The 20,302-nt window shown below is 46.3% G+C and overlaps 1 protein-coding gene across 3 annotated transcripts in view; it reads left to right on the top strand.

Annotated features, from left to right (window-relative positions):
* Positions 1-333: 333 nt before the first annotated feature.
* The window catches only part of DOCK11 (dedicator of cytokinesis 11), a 192,875-nt gene continuing 172,906 nt past the window's right edge, over positions 334-20,302 (top strand). For 2 of the 3 annotated variants that reach the window (XM_041000111.1, XM_041000110.1), the window contains exon 1: positions 336-715. In XM_041000111.1, the coding sequence (XP_040856045.1) occupies positions 614-715 (102 nt within the window). In that variant the 5' untranslated portion in view covers positions 336-613. Of the gene's footprint in view, positions 716-20,302 lie in introns of all 3 variants that reach the window. The other variant, XM_041000112.1, reaches the window with a different exon arrangement.

The following is a 20,302-nucleotide window of genomic DNA, read 5'->3' as shown; positions in this document are numbered from 1 at the left end:
AGGAGCAAAGGGACAACACCCCTAGCTCCCGTTTGCAAGCTCTCTTGGGGTGGCGGGGGAACCCTGGGGTAGACACGCCCCACTTCTGGAGACATTTTCTCAGCCAGTTCTGCTGCCCCTCCCCGCCCTACACGCGCGAAAAGAAGCAGCAGCCCGATCTCGCCTCCCGGATGCGGCTGCACCAGCAACACCAGCTGCGGGCGGAGCCCGAGCGCTTGCCACTTCCCCCCTCTTCCCTCGTGACCCTCCCCTCCACCTCCACTTCTCCCTCCCCCGCCACACACCCTTCCCTGTCAGACACACCCTCACTCTCTGGCGGGTTAGGGAGCTGAGGTTCTGCTCGCAGGGGGAGGGAGCTGCCGCCGCCGCCCCTGGGGCAGGACCGAGAGCGAGGCAAGCCGGCCAGCCCGGGAGCCAAGGAGCGAAGAAGGCGAGGAGGAGGAGCAGTAGCAAGGAGGGAGGAGCCGCGGGAGCCGCGCCGCCGCTGAGCTGCGATGTGGCCGGCCGGACGGCGGGTAAACAGAACGAGCAGCAGCGGCCGCGTTCGCCCGGGTCCAGGACACTGAGTCCGTTCGCCTGTCCGTCCGTCCGCCCGCTCGCCGCCGCCGGTGCCATGGCCGAAGTGCGCAAATTCACCAAGCGGCTCAGCAAGCCCGGCACCGCGGCCGAGCTCCGCCAGAGCGTGTCGGAGGCCGTGCGCGGCTCCGTGGTGCTGGTGAGTGGCCGGGGTGGGGAACCGGGCGTCCCAGGGGACGCGCTCCAAAGCCGGAGCGACGGTGCCTTCCCGCGCGCAACAACAACGCGCTTCCAGGGGGCGCCCACCACGGTGGTGGTGCGCGCTTGTTTTCTCCGCTCCAGTGAAGTTTTCACACAGGCGGCCGCTTACTGAGGTCGGAGTCCCAGGCGCCCCACTGACAGCGCTCTGGCTGCCCTGCTCGGCGGGAAGCTCGAGCGCCGGGCTGGAAGCGGACGGGCGTAAAACCCGGCTCTGGCTGTGCAATGAGACTGAAGAGTGTGTGTGCGCGCGCGTGTGTGTGTGTGTGTGGGGGGGTGGTGGTGGCGGCTGGGATCAACGACCCAGAGTGCGGAGAGCAGACCTCGAGCTGCCCTGGATCCCGCACAAAGAGCCGGGGACCACAGGGGGAGATGCCGGTCCCCTTCTCCGGGTACCTGAGGCAGCCTAGGCGGAAGGATGCGATGAGCTTTTTGCACGCACACTTACTAGCGCGAACACACACGATGTACACACACACACACACGCACACACACACAAAAAAGAACCCCACCCAAAAAGCCCCGGGCGTCCACGCTCAGGGCGGGCGGTAAGAACAGAGGAAGCGGAGCCACTTCCTCCTGCTACCGCGGAGGGTGCTGAGGAGTGTTGAAGGGGTGCTGCCGTTGCGGCGGAAGGAGGGGGATTGGAAACAACGGGGTTCCGCGGGTGGGCGCGGCGGCGAAGCCCCTGGGACCCGAGAGCGCTTCAGAGGCAAAGGGTTAGGGTTGAGCGGGAAGACGGGCTGTGCTCTTAACGGGGATGGTGGGGGGACTCAGGGTGGAGGGCGTCTTGGCAGCAGCGCCAGGCTGGAGGATGGGGATTGGTACCCCTGGGAGCTTTTTCTGGCTTGGTGCCGGCCTCGTCTAGGGTGCCCAATTCGGCAGGGATTGGGCAACGCTAAGGGGGCGCTTACTCCTTCTCTGGTTATGGAGACAGGCTTGCCAATTTCTCGGACTAGAGAATAACCTCCTAAATTAGCAGTGAGCCTGGTTCATTAGTGTTTGTTTTCCTTTTGGGGGTGGGACAAGGGGGAGTGTTGATTTGTTTGTGTCTCACAGTGTGTCGGGGTTTGCTGTGTTTAAATTAGGTCTGTTTTTGTTGTTATTGTAGAAACAACTTGTCCTCGGAAGGCAGTTTCACAGCTTTCCCTTGTAATTTTTCCGGGTGATCTTTGTACAATCAGCAGTAAAACTAACATTAAAGGAAGGTTCCGTGAGGGGGCCTGACGCGACCAGTGCAGAAAGTTGACATTAGTGGGAGTCCTGGAAGAGGATCAAAGGTAAAATGTTTACCTTTGAGATAAAAATCGAATCCCTAATACATGTGACCCAAAGCCAAGTGATTTTAAAGAATTCTTTATCGTAGCTTGGACCCTTGAAAGTTTAATACTGCTGCTTAGTGGAGCTAAACCTCAACCTTGAATGTTGTCCTCCTCATGGACTTGGGTTATTCTGTGATGCACTGTGATTTGGGGATGAAGATATTCCAGCACCGCATCATGCCAAGTGGGCTGTGAGGTGGACAGATGGTCTCAAGGGAATAAAGGGACTCAGTGAAACTCCGCTGGCATTTGACCAGCATTTCACCTGCCTCCCCCGGCTGGAGAGAGAAAGGACCATGGACATTCTACAAGAGGTTTTTATGCTTTTTAAAACAATACTGTGTGTCATAGGTGGAGTAGCCCCTTCCTAACCATCGATTTTGCAGCACTGTTAAAGCACACACACTCCCAACACCCCCTGTGCACCCACCCTGTTACTGGGAGAGAGACTCTTCTAGCAGATGCCACTAGTGGCCACCATTCCCCAGCCAGGCCAGCTTTCTCAAGTGACTGAGTTGTAGCATTTACAGCAAAGGTATCCGAGGAGGTATTTTCTCATCACTCCGAGGTGTGATACACATTGAGGTTGGGGTAGGAAGAACAGATGCTAGGAATCTCAGTATCAGTGGAGCTTCCACTAAATGCTAGACAGCGATGCTAGATGTCCTAAAACTATGAATGTGGAAGCGTTTTTCTTCATTTGTTCCCATTAATTCCCATCCTGGTTGGGTGTGTGTGTCCGAAGAACACACAGATTATGCATACAAATCAATTTTAAATGTGGCCATTTGAAGGTAGTTTGCAAGCAGTTGAGGCAATTAGGAGCTAGGGCAGCGTTCAGTGGAGTGCATTCCCCTGCTTGACTCCCCCTTGCTTTTTTTGACCCTGAGAGCTGTTAAAGCAGTCGGTGGGTGGAGAGTGGCTGGAGAATGAAGGGCCCGTGGTGCAGCTGCTGCCAGAACTTTCAGCGATTTTCTTGATTTAAGTGCCAAGTGTTTATTAAGGAACAGCTGAGGTAGGATTTACACTTGCTGTTGTAAACCTGAGATACTCACGTTGGAGAGCTCCAGTATGAGACAGGGTTATTATCACGTAAAGCGGAACAAGCTTTCATCTCCAGTATGAGACGGGGTTATTACCACATAAAGTTAAACTTGGAAAACTCACCAAGTTGCACAAATAGACAAATAGACACTTTCCTGTTTAGTTTTTTTTTTTGTTTGTTTCGTTTTGTTTTTAGGATTTTACAGTTACACCCTTGTTAGTTGTTGCAAACGTCGTTTGGTTTTGCCCAGTGTTGGAAAAATTCAGAAGGCCTGGGTTATATATAGCAAGTGGTAGTGTACTCAAACACTCATTCAGTTATTAGTACTTCTATGAATCTATTACATTCATAATGAAGTGGACAGAGAGGGGCTGTTTTCTGGCTGATTTTTTTCCCTCTAAGGTCAGCATTTTTCTAAGAAGGTCAGTTTTAACCCAGGGAAAAGGATAATTACTCAATCACCATTGACAGATTTCTCAAGAGAAGCCTAGGAGATAAATATTACAAACCCGAAAGTGTGTGTGATTACTTCTTACATACATAAAGGTTTAAGATGGACAATCTTGAGTGTTTTTTTTGTTATAGCTCAAGATGCAGCTGTTTTTGTCTCAGCAGGGAACAAAGGCATTTAATCAACCTGTTGTGTTATGGCTGCCCTTCCCAGTGGCCATCAGGGAAAGACACCCAGTAGGCCTTTAAACTATTTTGCTCTTGCTGAGGAGTTCCTGTTCAGTTCCTTGTGCACCTGAGAATGGGGAAAGAGTTGCTGCTTAATATCTGGTTGGAGCCCCTTGAGGCAGGATGAATGCGTGCAGCAGCCCCCACCCTGGCAGGCAAATGATAGCTGTAGCCTTGAAAAAGCTTTTCAGAAGCAGAGGAGAGCTGCACAGCCTCTGCAGCTGTTGACTCCCCCTTCGCCGCCACACACAGCCACCTCTGTGGAGTGCTTGTTCTGTTCACGTTTAGGGAAGTGCCAAACATAAGGGAGGGCCTCTGTTCCCGTTCCCCAGGGGGAATTTGTTGAAAGTACTTAAGACAAAACCCCACAGCTTGGTCTGAGAACTTAGAGGCCAGAAGAAAGGCACTTTGAGCTTGGGCTACTTGACCAGGCATTTCCAGTTGAGAGGCTTTAGTTTAGCCCTCAATGAATGGAGAGTCAGGAAGGTTAACTAGAGGCTTCTGAACATTCAAAATGTCTCACTACTCCTTCTCCTGGCCTCCCACAACAACTGCATGAGGCTTTGTCCAAAAGCTCAGTATAGTTTGTTGTGAAACCAGACAGGCCTTAGCCTTGAACCATTATTTAAGCATCAAATTGTAGAATCTCATTTTGTTTTAGATTTATTTTATTGGAAAGACAGATATACAGAGAGAAGGACATAGATCATCCATCTGCTGGTTCACTCCCCAAGTGGCCACAACAGTCAGTGCTGTGCCAATCTGAAGCCAGGAATTTCTTGCATGTTTCCTACAGGGATGCAGGGTCCCAAGGCTTTGGGCCCTCTCCTACTGCTCTCCCAGGCCACAAGCAGGGAGCTAGATGGGAAATGGAGCATCCAGGACGTGAACTGGTATCCATATGGGATCCCAGTGCTGGAGGTGTGGAGGGGGTTGGGAGGAGGGGATTAGCCAGTTGAGCCATTCCAGCTTGCCCTGTATGGTAGAATTTCTTTTCAGCTAACCTAATACTTTGAAATGCTCCGGACTGAGTGTTCTGATTATCGGTGAGCTTTCTATGGACTTCTATTGCTTTATGACCTAACAAATGATTATTTTTACTATAGAAAAATTAGAAAAATAGAGAATTATTGTATTCTTAGGCAGAATGAACTTGCTTAACATCCCAATGTATATATGCCCAGATTATCCTGTCCATTTTTTATAGATATAAAATGAACTGGACTGAAAGAAACATAGCATGTATGAGCTTTAAGTTTTCACTTACAGTTGTTTGTGAACATGTTTTCATGTTAATCAATATAGATCTACTTAACCATGCTTAGTGGCTGGCAAAAATTTCATTTAGCTCTACGATAAGTAATCATCCCTTATTGTTGATATTCTGATAGTTTCTAATTTTGTGTTATAAACATGAGCTGCGCAGAATGTGGCTACTGGCCACATGTGTCTATTTACCCTTAATTTTAAAACAATTAAAAATGATCCATTTATAATTTGCGCTTGCCACAGTTCAAGCAGCCACGTGTGGCTGGTGGCTGCCATTTTGAATGGTATAGTTACAAAGCATTTCTATCATTGAAGACGGGTCTCTCCTTGCTGATATAAACATTAGTGGAATGAACATCTTTGACAAGGCATTTTCAAACTTGACAGCATCCTATTAGGATGAATTTCTCACAGTGGAATTGCTTGCTGAAAGATTATACCACAAGTATTAAAAATTCTTCTGAAACATAGTTAATTTGTTCTGAGGTAAGTTGTTCCAGTTCTTTCCCCAGCAGAGTGTAAGAATCTTCATTTCCCCTTTCCCATGACAACACTGCTTAACAGTATTTTTTTTTTTAGTCTGACAGAAAATAAATGCCATATCACTTAACCTGATTTGCATTTCTTTGATTATTCTTTTTGGTTTGTTTTGTTTTCACATTTTAAAATTTATTTTTCCACATTTTTAACACTACATTAATGGTTTCAACAATTGGCAGGAAGAAAATAATGTAATAACAAAAAGAAAAAACAAAAGCCTCACACTATTCCTCAGGAGTATAAATGAAGTTTATACAATAATCAACTCAGTGACACTTATTAAGAATTGAAACTGCTAAAATTCATATGGAACCATAAAGGCCCAGGACATCCAAGGAAAACTGTGAATAGCACCAAACTACTGAATTATGTGAATACTGCTGTGGGCATTTGTAAATGGTGTCATTTGGATTGTCTGCATCTTTTTTTTAAATTATTCTTCAACATTTTTTTCCATCAGTTGATTGGCCACACATATATCTTACTTTTGTTTTTTAAAAAATTAGTTATTCAGTATATGTGAAACCAGAGATATGAGACAGAGACACAGACAGATAGATGCATACCTACATATATAAAGACAAATCTCTCATCCTCGGCTTACTCTCCATTGTCCACAGTAGCCAGGCTGGGTCAGACCAAAGCTAGGAGCCAGGATCTCAGCCCACATCTTCCACATGGGTGACAGGAACCCAAGGCCTTTGGGCCGTTACCTGTTGCCTCTTAAGGTAAACATTAGCAGGAAGCTGGAAATGGAAGTGCAGCTGAGAGTGGAACCAAGGCACTTCATTATAGGATCTGGCACACACATTGCCATCTTAAGTGTTGTATAAAATAGTGCCCCTAGAAAAGATTTTGGTGCGAAAATGCTCTTCTGCAAGTTTTCCTGTGGGCTACGCCCTGGCTTGGGTTGGGAGCCATACAAGGTTGTATGTGTTTGCTTCCTCTTTCACATGGTAACCCTTCAAATATTTGGAAATAGCTATCATGTTGGTTTTAAATTCCGTCCTCGTAAGACCAAAGCACCTTCATTTCTTTCTTTCATGTCTCACATGAGTTAGTTTTCATATTTTTCCCATGATAGTCATGCAAGTTGGGCTTTTTTCGAAGTTTTTGGTGTCCTGCTTAAAATGTGAGGGGTAGGACTGGTGCAGTAGCCTAGTGGCTAAATCCTTACCTTGCATCCGCCACTATCCCATATGGGCATCGGTTTGTATTCTGTCTGCCCCACTTCCCATCCAGCTCCCTGCCTGTGGCCTGGGAAAGCAGTCGAGGACAGCCCAAAGCCTTGGGACCCTGCACCTGAGTAGGAAACCTGGAAGAAGCTCCTGACTTCAGATCGGCTCAGCTCTGGCCATTGTAGTCAACTGGGGAATGTACCAGTGGATGGAAGATCTTTCTCTCTGTCTCTTGTTTTCTGTAAAAAAATAAATCTTTAAAAAAATGTGGCAGGAAGAGGATGGGCTCAAGAATCAAGACTGGTCTTGAATCTGGGCTCTGCTACCTGCTCATCTTGTGACTGAAGCAAGTGACTTGACTTTGTTTTCCTCAGGTGTGAAATGGGAGTGGATAGTTATTTTCTTGTGGGGTCCTTGTGAAGAGTTGAGGTAGCATAACGTATCTGCTGTGTACGTGACTCATAAAGGTTAAACCAGGGGAGAGAGCTGGTGAAAAGGGAACCAACATTCTGGGAGGGCCTGCTGCAGTGTACAACGGATAGGCAATGTTTTTTTGTTTTCACATTCTGGATGTGATCCAAGAATTCAGAAGTTGTGGCAACCAAGGGGGAGGATGGTATTGAGATCAGAGCCTGGAGGCCCAGGAACTTGTTACAATATACAGTTCAAGAGAGATAGCAACAGCTTTAATGAGGCAATGAGAATAGAGATAAGGGGGAAGTTATAGGAGACATTTAAGTGATAAAATCAAGAGAATTTGATGATTCTTGAAGTGGGGGGTGGGGAGAGAGGAATAGATGAGGTGGAGTCAAGATGATTTTGAGGTTTCTCAGCTTGGGTGAGCAGGCGGAAAAGGTGTGTTGATAGGGGAAGAGAAAAGAAATTGAGCAACCTCTGTTTGAGAGCCTTATCAGGGCTCTGTGAGGTTTCAGTTAAGCTTGGGGGAAGGCTAAGCATGTACGGGTTGTATTTTGGCAGTAAGACTGAGGTTCTTAAGGGCAGAGAGGAAAGAGTTCCAAGTGGGCTCCGGGAAAGGGCCAGGGCTGAGCAGGAGACAAGATTGTAGGGGAGATTAGGTGGTTGAAGAATTTTTTGGATTTTTGGAGGTAATTAAGGAAGTGGGAGGCAGCCTGAGAGTGTGGGGCAATGATGTGGAGGCCAGCCCCAGTGTTCCAGCTAGAAAGGTGGTGGGCAATTAAGGCTTGAGCAGCAGGTGCCCCTGTGCAGCAAAGGGGAGGAGGGGCAGATAAGCCTCTGGCTATGAGGCTAATAGGCAAGTTTCTGTCCCTTGCCTTGGGACTCGCATAACAGGAAGATTGAATGTATGCAAATAACCGAAAGAGTGCAGATGCTGACCTGGTAGGTGGCTGCTGGCCTTCTAAGATTAGCAGCATCCCTTCTGCCCACACGCTGTGATCTTAGGTTCTACAGGTGGATGTGTTCCTTAAGGTTTGTTTGTTTGTTTGCCTCTTTGGTCCTGCTTAATTTGGAGTCTTGCTGATTTCAAGAAGGTTATAAACTTGAAGAACATTGTTCATTTCTATGGGATTATCTACATTTATTTAATTGGATTGCCTTTCCCTTTCTGTGGGACTGGGAGGAGTAAATGGTAATATCCAGCCCCCAGAGAAATTTGTATATAGGGTACAGGTGCAGGTCACCAAGGCATTCCCTGATTTGATCCCTACGGACTGGAAGAAGTGGTTGCTTTCTTCCCAAGTTTCTGTGCTCCACTTCAGGGGTCACCCTTGCTTGTATGTTGCCAGTTGGTTCAGAGGAGTCCTGGACCTACTTGTTTGCTTTTCTGTTGTTTGCTTTTCTCAGGAGATACTGAATTGTCCACAAATCACCCTGCAAATTTATTAGTTTGTTAAACACTCTAGCTAGGCAGGGGAGGCCAGAAACCAGGGGGAAGAGCAGGTGCTGCAGTGGTTTCTCCTTTTCTGTTAATCCTAACGGTCCTTTTGAATATATTTTGCCTTGGGATTAGGATTTAGATCTCTTGTTTCCTTTGGCTTTTATCTGAAGTGCAGAGGAGTTGCTGGGTAACTTTTGCCTTCAGCCAAACACCTTTGATATTCCTTGCAAGGAGTTGAGGGGCCATCCTGAAGATTCCCAGAGCAGTAACTGGAGTGTAGCAAAGGGATGTCTCCATTATCTGCCATTGCCTGGAAGCTGGCTCTGTTCCACAGAGTGGGTAAGAGCTTGGGATGCTGAAAGCATACTGGTCAAGTTCAAAATTCAGCTCAGTTGCTTCCTAGCTGGTGAGCTACTCATGGCATGGTTGAGAAGCTTCCATGAGTTACTTGGAGCTTGGAATGAGAGCATTTGCAATAGGCTTGGGCACAGGGTACATGTTGAGACTCTGGGCTGTTGCTCTCATTCCCAGGATTCAAGGCTAATATGTGAACAGATAAAAAACGAACCAGAGGGGTCCGGGGGTGATGCCAGCTTGTATTGCAGTCCTGGCTACTCTGCTTCTGATTCTACTGGCTGCTAATGGGAAACCAGCAGAAGATAGCTCAAGTGCTTGAACCCCTGCCCAGCCACATTGGAGACTCTGATGAAGCTCCTGGCTCCTAGATTCAGCCTCTCTCACCCTGGCCAGTAAAGCTGTCTAGGAAGTAAACCAGTGGTTACAAGATGTCTCTCCTCCTAGTCCTGTCCCTTTTTCTGTAACTCTGCCTTTCAAGTAAACACATATTTTTTGAGTTTACAGGTGGAAGGGAAGCATATACCCTTGCCTTTTTGCCTTTTGAAAATAGATTTGTATTTGTGCAAAACAGATGAGAGACAGTTAACACAGAGATTGTCCATCTACTGGCTCACTCACCACATACCCACAACAGACAGGTCTGGACCAAACTAAAGTCATGACCTTGGAATTCACTCCAAGTCTTCTATGTAGAAGAATGGCACTGGGCCATTTTCACATGTTTTCCCAGGCACATTAACAGGAAGCTGGATCAGAAGCTGAGTACTCAGCTCTGAAATCTACACTCCCTTGTAGGATGGTAGTGCCACAAGGTTGACTGTGCCACATCCTTGCTTTATTTTTATTTCTTTATTTTAAGATTTACTTTGTGTTACTATAAAGTCAAGAGTTGCAGAGACAGAAGAAGAAGGAGAGATTTAGAACTCATTCATTCGCTAGTTCATTCTCCAAAAGGCTACAATAGCCAGAGCTGGGCCAATCCGAACCTGGGGGTCAGAAGCCTTCTCTAGGTCTCTACGTGAGTGCAGAGGCTCAAGGACCTCCCAGACCATCAGCAGGATGCTGGCATAGAAGTGGAACATTTGGGTCCAGCGTGGTAGCCTAGTGGCTAAAGTCCTTGCCTTGCATGCACCAGGATCCCATATGGGCATTGATTCTAATCTCGGCAACCCCGCTTCCCATCCAGCTCCCTGCCTGTGGCCTGGGAAAGAAATAGAGGACAGCTCAAAGCCTTGGGACCCTGCACCCACATGGGAGACCCAGAGGAAGCTCCTGGCTCTGGATTGGCGCAGCTCTGGCAGTTGCATTTACTTGGGGAGTGGATCAATTGACTGACGATCTTCTCTGTCTCTCCTCCCCTCTGTATATCTGACTTTCACAATTAAAATTAAATAAATAAATCTTTAAAAAAGTGGAGCATCCAAGACTCAAACCAGAGCCCATATGGGATGCCAGTGGCACAGGCCTGCTACGACACCATACTGGCCCCATCCTTGCTTTATTTTTAATCTTACTTCCAAAGATGTCCCCAAATAGACAAGAACACATGCAACTGAACCAAGAATCACAAACTTCCTGAAAGAATAAACTGGCAGCCACCCTCTTGCTTAGGTTGTTGGTAGTATCCACTGCCTCTCTTAGTCACTGAAAAACCTCATGGGCAGAAACTAAGGCTGTGGGTCATTTCTGGCAGTGCCTGCATACAAACTGGTCTGATGAGTGAGTGGGAAGGCTCATCCTCAAGCACGGAAAAGTCCCTCATCTGTGCCTGTGGGAAGGTTCCCCGTGTCATGATTCTGACAAAAGTCACCTTTAGGCCAGCCTCATCAGTGTGGTTTATGCAAGGGGACAAACAGGTGATTGGACTCTCAGGGAAAATTAGAGCTTTGACACTCTTTGCCTTTTGCATTATTACTGTAGTGATAACCTTTCATGTATAATTGGCACTTTTTAGAAATCAAGTGGATGTTGAAATTCAGATGCCTTTATAAAAATCTTGTTTTGGATGTGTATTTTAGAAGAAAATTATCATTGCATCAAATATCTTTTTTGATTCAGCTCTGCTGGCTCTGTGGTAGCTGGGTGAGTTCTAGGAAGAATATTACGTACAGGTTCCCAGCAGAGGAAGGTGGAGAGCATGCCAGCCAGCTGTTCCAGTGACACGTGGGTCCCCCATTGTCTGTGCACAGTTGTGCTTAAATCCGCTGTTAATGATTTCCTGCAATTCTTCTCTCTGTGAGGTTCATTGTTGATTGAGTGGATTGTTTCTGGAAAGTTACGTGTATTTTGCCTTCTTGATGGTCTCTGTTTGATGGTGTGTTTCTGGCTTCTGAGAGATGTTTAAAGATATTCTAGTACTCAGTTTTCCCTTCAGATTGCTCTCTCCCTAAGGACTGGAAAGATTTTACTGGGTAAGATTTAACCAAGAAGCCACATGTTCCTCCACGTCTCAGAGACAGGACATGCCTGTTTGAAGTGTTTCAGGGCGCTCAGTGTGAAGGCTGGGAGCGAATCTGCATGATGTTTTATGAACCAGGATGAGACCGTGTGTTTTTATAGCCTATATCTCAGGAAGAATTAAAGATGCCATGGTGTATGACCACATGTTCCCACAGTCACTGTTAAATAAATACCACATTGTCATCATCTCTCTTCTAGTTTTTTCTTTTAATTAATTTATTTGAAAGGCAGACTTAGAGAGGTGCCATTTATCCACTGGTTCACTCCCATAATGGCTGCAATGGTTGGGGCTGAGCTGAATCCAGGAGCCAGCAGCTTCTCCCAGGTCTCTCACATGGGTGCAAGGACCCAAGGACTTGGATCATCTTCTACTGCTTTCCCAGACACATTAGTGGATTGGAAGTAGAGCAGCCAGGACTCAAACTGGTGCTGGAATTGGATGCTAATGTTGGAGGTGGTAGTTTTACCTGCTATACCACAGTGTGGGTGATGATTTTCTTCTTGGAAACAGTGTTTATGTTTCTAAACAAGCTTATGTCTCCTTAAGGAGCAAAGTAGTAGGTGAGGACAAACCAGACGGATGAGATTGATAATAAGAAATGTGGGCAAGGTCAGTACAGATATTTCTTTGCCAAAGTAAGCCTGAGGACTTTTGAAAACTCTGTAATTTGCCGTTCTTTCTTTCCTGTGTGAATAGCTATCTGGGAACAGATGTCTGCAGAACACTGGCCCAGCAGAAGTACCTGGGATAAGTTTAGTGGAAAATTTTTATGATTTTTTTTTCAAGTGATGTCCAAAAAAGGACAACATGTATATTTTTTTCCATGACTTTTATGTTACTAGTTTAATTTTCCCACTGGGGAAATGACCCACTTGTTGTCTTGCAGGGCCTGTTGTCACAGTGTTGTTCACGATGTGAGTGGAAGAACGTTACTGGTCTGACGATTCAAGTTCCTAGTGCTTCTTTGGTGTGTCCAGTGGCTTCCTAGGAGGCCCAAGGAAGGAATGTCACCTTCTGTATTAACAATTAAAATTTGTTTAAATTGGAAAGACAGATATACAGAGAGAAGGAGATCTTCCATATGCTGGTTCGCTCCCCAACTGGCTGCAATGGCCAGAGCTAAGTTGATCTGAAGCCAGCAGCCAGGAGCTTCTTCTGGGTCTCCCACGTGAGTACAGGGTCCCAAGGCTTTGGCCCTTCCTCTATGGCTTTCCCAGGCCACAAAAAGGGAGCTGAAAGGGAAGTGGAACATCCAGGACATGAACCAGTGCCCATATAGGATCCTGGCACATGCAAGGTGAGGATTTAGCCACTAGACTATTTTGCTGGGCCCTATATTACCAGTCTTACCACCAAGAAGGCTCTCAATCAAATGGTGCATAAATGGAATGGAATTGATGCTTGCTATTATTGTGTCTAGCCCGGTGTCTGTGTTTGCTCTGCTGCTTGTGGAGCCAAGGAGGCCCTCTACTAACTTGACCGTGGGGAGATTTGCTTCAGCACAAACAGTGACCCACATGACTGTTGATAGAGGAACTTGACCTCTCCTTGTCCCTTCCAAATGGTCTGGCACATTCTCACCAGGACAGCCAGAGGAAAACTGTTTGAAGCTTCTTGCTTCAGTTTTCTAACAACCATTCCAGCTCCTTTACCCTTCCTCCCTGCTTCCAGGCTCTGCTTCTAACTGCAGCCACTCTGTTGTCCACTGCCAGCTCAGCCCTGACCCAGGCTCAGACATTAGGTGACTCTCACACCCAGAGCCCACATTCTTTGTCTCAAGGTATATTGATTCAGCCCTGTTGTTAAAATCTGTTTCCAGTCCCTTGGCCTTGATTTTCTTCCTTGTTTCAGTGTTTATGTCTTGACCCCCTTGCCTGTCTAACCCTTTGCCTGGGATTCCTGGACAGTTGCCTAGTTCCTTTCAGAGTGAGTTCTGGTCTTGTTGCTGGCCCTTTGAGGATGGATGCCCTACCCTTTTCTGTGCTGACCACATAATAGATTGAGCTCAGCACAGTGCAAATGCACACTGAGGGAGTGAACATCTGCCTGTGGAACCCAGAGGAGGAAGAGTGTTGGAAATGTGGAATTCACCAATTGGCTGTGCTAAGGTTTACACTAGGCACCCCAGTATATTAATTTCCTCTTTCTGCTCCAATGAATTGCCATCAGATTAATGCCTTACAGCATCACAGATTGAAAACAGTTCTGGAGGTTAGAAATTCAAGTTGGATTTCACTAGACTAAGGCCAAAGTGTTACCCTTATTTCTTCCAGAATCTTTTGGGGAAGAATACCTTCACTTGCCTTTGCCAGGTTCCAGGGGCTGCCCACCTGAGATGGCTTATGGCCCCTTCTTTCTCTCATCAAACCAGCAGTGCCTCATTTTTAAAAATTAATTTTTATTTGAAAGGCACAGTTATAGAGAAAGAGGGAAGGAGGGAGGGAGGGAGGGAGGCAGAGGGAAGAGAGAGGGAGAGAGAGGGAAGAGAAAGGGAGAGATAGGGAGAAAGGAGAATAAGAGAATAAGAGAATGAGAGAATGAGAATGAATCTTCTATCTGCTGGTTCACTCCCCAAATAGCTGCAACTTCCAGAGCTGAGCTGATTCAATGCCAGGAGCTAGGAGCTTCTTCTAGGCCTCCCCCACAGGTACAGGGGCCCAAGGCTTTGGGCATTCTCCACTACCTTCCCAGGACAAAAGCAGAGCACTGTATGGGAGGTTGAGTAACTGGGACACAAACCGGAGAGTCTTAGCCCTGTAGGCAGAGCACCAGTCCCAGTTCTTCATTTTGAGTTTCACAGAGCAGATTGACATGACCCTGCTTCCCTCATCCTGTGGATGGACCCTCTTTGGGGTACTGTCACTGTCTCCAATGCAGAGCATTGTGAGAGCTTGAGTAGTTGGAGCCCTGGCTCAGACGCCTTCCCATCATGAGTCCTGCATTAGTGTGGGGGAGGAATGGGAATGTGATAGATTGGAAAACCATGAGCCACATGCAGAAGTCTTCACAGAATTCCATTGGAATAGTGCAGTCCCCTCGGAGGATTTTGGCTGAAACAAAGCCATTTACAAGGTCTGCAGTCTGCAATTTCAATTCTGATGTTTTCTTAAATTTTTCATAGTTACTCCCCCCTCCCCCATACAGGACTCATTCAGTCTGGGATTCTTGTAATGGGCAATATTTTCAGACTTTGAGGTGTTTTAGCATATAAACTGGACAGCTGCTTAGCACCAGCATTTAACCAGCTGAAGCCTATGGAATTTTCCATGCTTAGTGAAGAAAAAATAGGCAAGAGTGTGTGAAGGTTTTTGGATTTCTCTCTCTCTCTCTCTCTCTCTCTCTCTCTCTGTGTGTGTGTGTGTGTGTGTAGGCAGGTGATTGGAAGCATGTATAAAGGAGACAAAGGGTGATTTGCTTGGCTGACAAGTTCCAGTATGCCTCTCATATAGCCTGTTTAAAGGATGCTTCACCCAGCTTGAACGACAAGTCAGATCATTTTCTTCTTCTTCTTCTTTGTTTTGATTAATTTGTTTTTATTGGAAAGGTAGATTTACAGTGAGAAGGAGAGACAGAGAGAGAAAGATCTTTCATCTGCTGGTTCACTTCCCAACTGGCCTCGAATGGCTGGAGCTGAGCTGATTGGAATCCAGGTCTCCCGCGTGGGTCCAGAATCCCACAGGCTTGGGCGTTCCTTTGCTGCTTTCCTAGGTCACGAAGCAGGGAGCTGGATTGGAAGTGGAATAGCCAAATCACAAACGGGCACTCATATGGGATATGCTGGCAATTGCAGGCAGAAAATTATCCTAATGTCACCCCACCATCTTATACTTTCAAGGTAATCTTAGGGCCCCTTTCTTAGAAATGGAGAAGCAGGAGGAAGACCTGAAAGTTCTGTGTGAATTCCTTCTGGCTTCGTGGTGATTTCCAGTGAGAGATGAATTGAAACTTGCTCTCTGTCCAGCACAGCCAGTGGCTGCTCTCTTAGAGACACACACCGGACACACACCGTGCCAGCTTCCTGCGCGGCACCCAGCCCCCCTCCCACTGACCACTCTATCAGTCACAGTGCTGTGACATTGTAGAGCTTCACTGCTGCACAGAAGCACTCCTGCACAGATGTGGATTGCATTGTCTGTTTTTCCATCTGTTCTAATTGGTTCTGGCCTTTTATTTTTCTCAAGACTAGCCTATCATTTTACAAGCCCTGGAGTAACTAACTTGGCTGTAATGCGCTGGAAATCATTGCCTAAAAGGTTGGAGGGAAACTCCCAGATTTTGTTTCAAAATCTTGAGACAAACTATACATTAAAGTGTGTATGTGTGCAGGAGAGAGATGCTGAATTGTGCAATAGAGCTGGCTGCCTTGGCTCAGGGCAAAGACAGATACTTTCCTATGGTTCATGCTCAAGTCCCAAGGGAACTGCTTCGATAATTGTTGCTGGAAGAGAAGCCAAGGATCTATTTTCCCTGGTTTCTTTTTAATGGATAAAATCCACTTTGAGTAAGGTAGTATGGGTGGTGGAGGGAGAAGTTGAGACAGGAGCTTCATCTGACAGAACTGAAGGCCAAGAAAAGTTAAGAGAAAAATGAAGGGATTGTTTTTGGCCTTACAGTAGATCAAGAGACCAGAGATTAAAATATTAACAATATTTAGTGAGAGTATCAATATGATTTTGAATCAGGAAGAAATCAAACCTTTCAGACATTGTACTAAGCAAATTGAACAGTTTTATCTGAGACATGAGGGGTAAGTCCACAATTTATTCAGGGGCAGGAGACTGTGCATGCTGTCAGCTTGCATAATTCAAGACCCCAAGTCAGTTAGGCAAGGAATCTAGAAAACCATTGTATGCGGTTTCCACTATGCATGGCAGTTGGAACCCAATTCTCCAGCTTAGCTGGATGCCAGGGAAGCCTGGCTACAAGGTAATTGGAACAGGCAGATTTTTTTTTGAGAGTCACATGTGGAGATCAGGTGCCAGCCTGGTCCTTCTCCCTCTGTGATAGCCTCCATCAGGGTAGAAGAGGGCAGCAACTCACACCTTATCCCAGACCCCGTAGCAAACACTGCTTGCTAGGAATTGCAGCAAGGAAGGCTGCCTTTCCAAGCTGGAATGACTTTTTCTGAGACTGGTCCCTGCTGGGGCTGGCCTCCTCTTAAGGACAGCATCTGCATTTTCCAGCGTTTTCTTATCCCGACCCACTAACTGCTCTCCCATGATTCTAATTTGCCTCCACTGCTATTCCAGCGTTCGCCTCTACAGTGTCAGCTTGCAGAACAGTCCTTTGTAAATCTGGCTCCCTGGTCCAATCCCAAACCTAGAGAACCCCCCTGCCCCCCGAGCCAGTGTGTGTGCTTCTCTCTAATACCAGACTGTCTGCAAATAGCATTCTACCATGGGCATGTGTCTACTTTCCCGCTCTTATCTTCTGTTTGCTCCCTTTTTTCTCTCTCTGGATGAAAAGTGTTCTTCACTGAACACAGTCACAAGTGTATTGATTCCTTTTAACCTCCACTTGAGCCAAGGATGGAAAATTCCAAGGCATGAGCTAGTGATGGTTGGATGCCTCTTCTGGAAGTCTACATGGCCTGGGTGCCAAGGAGATGTCCTGGAGCTACACCTCTAGCAAGGTTATCCCATAGAATGTTCTGCCTTTGGCTTCATTTCTAGCTGAAAGAAGGGGAGGTACGTACTAGCTGTGGAATTATGAAATCAGAATGCAGAGTTTACACAATGATGTAGTTAACTAGAGCCCATTTTTACTGTGTGTGTGTGTGTGTGTGTGTGTGTGTGTGTGTGTGTGTGTGTGTGTGTCTTTCTGCTATTTTAATTGGCAAAGTATGGCCTTTGGCTCAGTAGGCTTTTCCAAAGTCAAGCCATGTTACATCTGACTAATGAAGTTCCTGTAGCTCAGTGTAATTGAGGATATTGCTGTGTTGTGTGGTTCACAGGCCATGAACCTGAGGGGGTCTCTTGGCAGAGTGGGAGCATCCTCCCTGCCCATTGTCTGGATGAGGGAATTGAGAGGGTTTGCCTACTCACATATGTCTTGCACTCTTTCTGGAGAAAATCTGGGCATAGATTTGTCTTTGTGTCCCTAGGGTTATAGCAAGTTAGAGGCTACCATCTTGAGAGTAAGCAAAATGTTGTTATCTAGAAATAGCTACGAACTGTCCATCATTCTGCTGCCTCTTGGGAGGGTGGGAGGAAAACAACATAAATCCCACAACCATTAGAGTGTCAATTCTGAAGCCAGTGTTTGGTGTAGCATGTAAAGCCGCTGCCTGTGATGCTAAGGCATAGATTCACTTCCTGGTTGCTCCATTTCAAACCAAGTTCTGTACTAATGTGCCCGGGAAGGCAGCAGAAGATGGACCAGATGTTTGGGTCCTTGCACCTGCATGGGAGACCCGAAAGAAGCTCCAGGCTTCTGGCTTCAGCCTAGCCCTGTCCTGGTCATTATAGCCATCTGTGGAGTAAACCAGTAGAAAGAAGATTAATTTTTTTCTTTTTCTCTTTCTTGCTCAATCTGTAATAAATATAATAAAATGAGTAAATCTTGAAAAGAAAAGAAAAAGTGCAAATTCTTTCTGCACTGGCTCTACATTACCATAAACGAGCACTCAGATTTCAACCAGGGGAACCTTTGTAACACTTGAGGTCCACCAGTGATGCCAATCCCACTAAGGAATCCTCAACTCCTAACGCAACCCCTCTTTTATTTTATTTTACTTTTATTTGAAAGGCTGGGCCAGTCTGAAGTTAGGAGCCAGGAGGCAGGAACCTCCTCCAGGTCTCTCACGCGGATGCAGGGTAACAAGGACTTGGACCATCCTCTGCTTCCATCGCAGGCCATAAGCATGGAGTTACATTGGATCTGGAGCAGCTGGAAGATGAACTGATGCCCAGATGTGATGCCAGCACAAAGGCAGAAACTCAGCCTATTATGCTGTGGTGCTGATCCCGCGACCCCTCTGGTGGCCTGGGTTGTAGCCTCACTGAAGCATTGCTCGTCTTCAGATATACCCCATGGTTTCCCACCTTTGTACCTTTGAACATATTCACTTGTCACTCTAGAATGCTCTTCCAACCCTTTCTCTGCTAAGGGGTTGAACCTCTACTTGTGGTGCCAACATCCCATATAAGCTCCAGTTAGAGTCCTGTGGCTCTCGATTCCGGCCATTGCGGCCATTTGGGGAGTGAACCTGTGGATGAAATATCTCCATTTCTCTCTTTCTGTCTCACCTTCTCTCTCTGTAATCCTGCCTTTAAAATAAAAATAAATGTTTTTTAGAAAACTGAAGGGAATTCTGTGTGTTCTTCATGACTTCAGTCAGCTGGCCATCTGCTTGAGACTATGCCGCTTGGAGTGAATCCCTCCCTTGACCGCCCCATAGCCTGCTTCTGGCTATGTCGGCTTCTGATGGCTGCCATAAAAAATTGCTATAAACTGGGTGACTTAAAATCAGTGCATTTTTTTTCTCTAACAGTTCTAGATACCAGAAGTCTGGAGTCAGTGACAGTGGACCATGTTTCCTCTGGAAGCTTTAGAAAGAGTCCCTTTCCTTGCCTTTGACAGCTCTAGTGGTTGTCAGCATGTCTTGGCCTGTGGCTGCATCATGCCAGTCCCTGCTTCTGTGCTTCTTATCTTTTTGATGTGTGTCAAATCGCCCTTGCCTCTTTCTTAGGACAGTTGTGTTTGCATTTATCATGTTCCTTACCCCAGTCCCCATCCCACCCCAATCAGCCACAGTGATCTCCTCATTGCAACATCCTGAATTCAGTCATATTTATACAAGACCCTTTTGCCAAGAGGTAAAAATATGTAAATTCAGGGGATTAGCAAGGGCCCTATATTGGTGGTGGGGTGGGGAGAACCAGACACTTTTGAATTAGTCTGCCTTTGCTATGCTACCTCTTTGGTGTAAGAGATTGATTAATTCTGCTTGCTAACTGAAGTTATTGACCGTTCTTCTCTTTGCTTTTAGGGGGCTAACCAGAGAGTAGAAGAGTAGTAGTAGTCTGATAATCTTGTGTTATGGCGGGCAGGCTGTTTAACCTTTTGGGGTTCCTCTTGTGCCCCTTTGTGAAATGGAAATGATAGCATTGATCTTGGGCCTTGTACAGTTGCTTATAATAGCAAAAGGGATAAAATCTAAAAGGAAGGATTGACCAATTTTACTCCCATGTATAATGACCCCTGTTAGTTATTGTTGATGTGGGAAAAGTTTAGTTTATAAAGTAGCATATGAAGTATAATCCTATTTTTGTAAAACAATGCACTGGGGATATATGTGTATTTACTTAAACACCTTGTGCCTCAGTTTTCTCATCTGTAAAATGTAGATAATATTAGTAACCTCATGGTGGTGGTGTAAGAATTGAGTAAAATCATGCCATAAAGTACTTAGATAAATACCTGGCTTATAAAATGAGTTGAATAATTGTAGATATTAGTATTACTCTTATATTCAATAGAAACGTTCTTAAAGGATGTTTCTGTAGGGCCCGGCACGGTGGCGCAGTGGTTAAGGTCCTAGCCTTGCATGCCCGGGATTCCATATGGACGCTGGTTCTATCCCGGCAGCCCCGCTTCCCTTCCAGCTCCCTGCCTGTGGTCCGGGAAAGCAGTCGAGGACAGCCCAAAGCTTTGGGACCCTGCACCCACGTGGGAGACCTGGAAGAGGCTCCTGGCTTCGGACCGGCATAGTATCGGCCGTTGCACTCACTTGGGGAGTCAATCATCAGATGGAAGATCTTCCTCTCTGTCTCTCCTCTCTGTATATCCATCTTTCCAATAAAAAAATAATAAAAATAA

The sequence above is a fragment of the Ochotona curzoniae genome, unplaced genomic scaffold, assembly GCF_017591425.1.
Source record: "Ochotona curzoniae isolate NIBS_2020 unplaced genomic scaffold, NIBS_Ocur_1.0 scaffold_1852, whole genome shotgun sequence".
In the NCBI taxonomy this organism is placed as follows: Eukaryota; Metazoa; Chordata; class Mammalia; order Lagomorpha; family Ochotonidae; genus Ochotona; species Ochotona curzoniae.
The sequence above is the reverse complement of the archived record's forward strand: the minus strand, read 5'-3'. Positions and strand labels throughout refer to the sequence as shown.